The 1,912-nt window shown below is 37.3% G+C and overlaps 1 protein-coding gene across 1 annotated transcript; it reads left to right on the top strand.

The window, feature by feature from the left end:
- The first annotated feature begins 470 nt into the window (after positions 1-470).
- LOC124896303 lies at positions 471-1,076 on the top strand. Its single transcript, XM_047407857.1, has one exon. The coding sequence runs from the start codon at positions 471-473 to the stop codon at positions 1,074-1,076; it is 606 nt and encodes a 201-aa protein (XP_047263813.1).
- The last annotated feature ends 836 nt before the right edge of the window (positions 1,077-1,912 follow it).

The following is a 1,912-nucleotide window of genomic DNA, read 5'->3' as shown; positions in this document are numbered from 1 at the left end:
CTCAACAAGCTCAAAACCCTTCTTTGGCTTATGCTCCATAAAAGACTTTCTACTGCGACTTATCTTATTCACTTAGGAATATCCATAAATCCCCACTGGAAGCACTGCCCTAACATTCAAGAAGATATCAACCACATCTTCTTCCACTGTCTTAGGGTAGCAAACTTCTAGAATAATGTAGCTGCTAAGAGTAACTCAATTGCTAGCTTTGATTCTAGTACCCTTAACACTTCCAACTGTACTGCTACCTAGAAAGTAATCGCTTTTAAACCATTTAATCCCTGGTTAAACTGGACATCCATCCTTCCTTTCTGTTTCTGGAACATCTGGTTAGTCAGAAATGACAACCTCATCAACTACATGGACAACCCCATTTGTGCTCAAAAAGCAGTTGCCCTTGCCATTGAATTCACTCTTATTGCTGGGGAGTCAATCAATACCACGAATCATTGGACCACTGTGTACCTCAAATGGCTCCCCCCACCGAAGGTACTTACAAGCTCAACACAGATGCCAGTGTCAAAATTAACTCAGGACGGGGAAAGGTTAGTGGTATCTTTAGATACCACAGGGGAGATTGGGTCATAGGCTACACTAAGGTGTTCACCCATGTGGATGTTTACCAAGCTGAGCTCCTTGCCATTCTTGAAGGCCTAAAAATTGCCATCACCCACCATCTTACTTCGCTTGAAATCAACTCTGATTCAGCCACTGTAATTAGCATGATTACCTCTGATTACCCTCGTTACTCTAACACCGTAGCAGAGTGCAGGTACTTAATGCGGGAACTGGGGACCCCAACACTCAGATACACATGTAGAGAGCAAAATAGCGTTGCAGATGTGATGGAAAGAAGTACCAGCGTTGACAATGCCCCTTTTGATCAATTGCACATTTTGAGAGTCACTCTACTGTATGTAGCCCAAGCTATGGTAGCGGACAAACATGGAGTTGCCTTTCCTAGAAGGATCGCAATTGTTAATATAGTAAATAATGTCAACACATCTCCTACCCTTTCAAACTCTGTAGGAGGGTCTACTGATACTTTGCAAACATCTTGTATTAACGCTACTTAACTTCTAATTATTACGAATCCTCTTCACCAAAAAAAAATTAGAGAAAATATAAATAACTACAAAATTGTGCACACATGAATTTAAAATGCCGGAAATGTTAATTTGTTTAATCTCATTTGGTGTTGTTATTATTTTTTACAAATATTACAAATTAAATGCTTAATATTTCTCTTTGCTTTCACATAGGAGTGGCGGAGCCACAGCCAACGAAGGGTGGTCAAATGAACACTCCTCGTCGAAATTTTTTTTCAAGTATATAGGTTAAATATAGATATTTATGGTTATATACATATTGTTGCACACCCTTGACAAGCTAGAGAAGCATAGTCCAGTGGTCAAAAGTATGCATTTCCGCATCAACAACCCGAGTTTGAACCTTGTCAGGTGCAACAGTGCTTTATTTTTTTTGTTTTTTAAACAGTTCTTTGCCCAAGAAAAAATATGAACACCCTTAACCAAAAGTCTGACACCGCCGCTAGGTGAGTTTGTTGAAGATTATACAAAAAGATAAATTACTATCCCAATCTTAATATTAGATACAATAAGAATCGGGTGGGCATGATTATGATAACATTATGAGAAAATGCATTTTAAACGTAAGTGAACTCCAAATGTTAGCTCAAGAATTAAAAATTGTGTAAAACTAACTATAAAGAGATAAAGTATTACCCAACGTATTGATCGAGCGGGTATTAATTAGGCGGGTCAGCCTCATATGAAAAAATCGAGCGGGTATATATATATATATATTATAAAGCAGAGGACGAATTTAAGTTATATAATATATCTAAATATTATTTATTTAACTATTAAATTAAAGATGAAACTATACTAAT

Source organism: Capsicum annuum, chromosome 2, assembly GCF_002878395.1.
Source record: "Capsicum annuum cultivar UCD-10X-F1 chromosome 2, UCD10Xv1.1, whole genome shotgun sequence".
Classification (NCBI taxonomy): Eukaryota; Viridiplantae; Streptophyta; class Magnoliopsida; order Solanales; family Solanaceae; genus Capsicum; species Capsicum annuum.
Note: the sequence above shows the minus strand (reverse complement) of the source record. Positions and strands in the feature narration are given on the sequence as shown.

Excerpts from the sequence above, each read along its gene's own strand:
- LOC124896303 (XM_047407857.1), top strand. The coding sequence starts at position 471 with ATGGCTCCCCCCACCGAAGGTACTTACAAGCTCAACACAGATGCCAGT.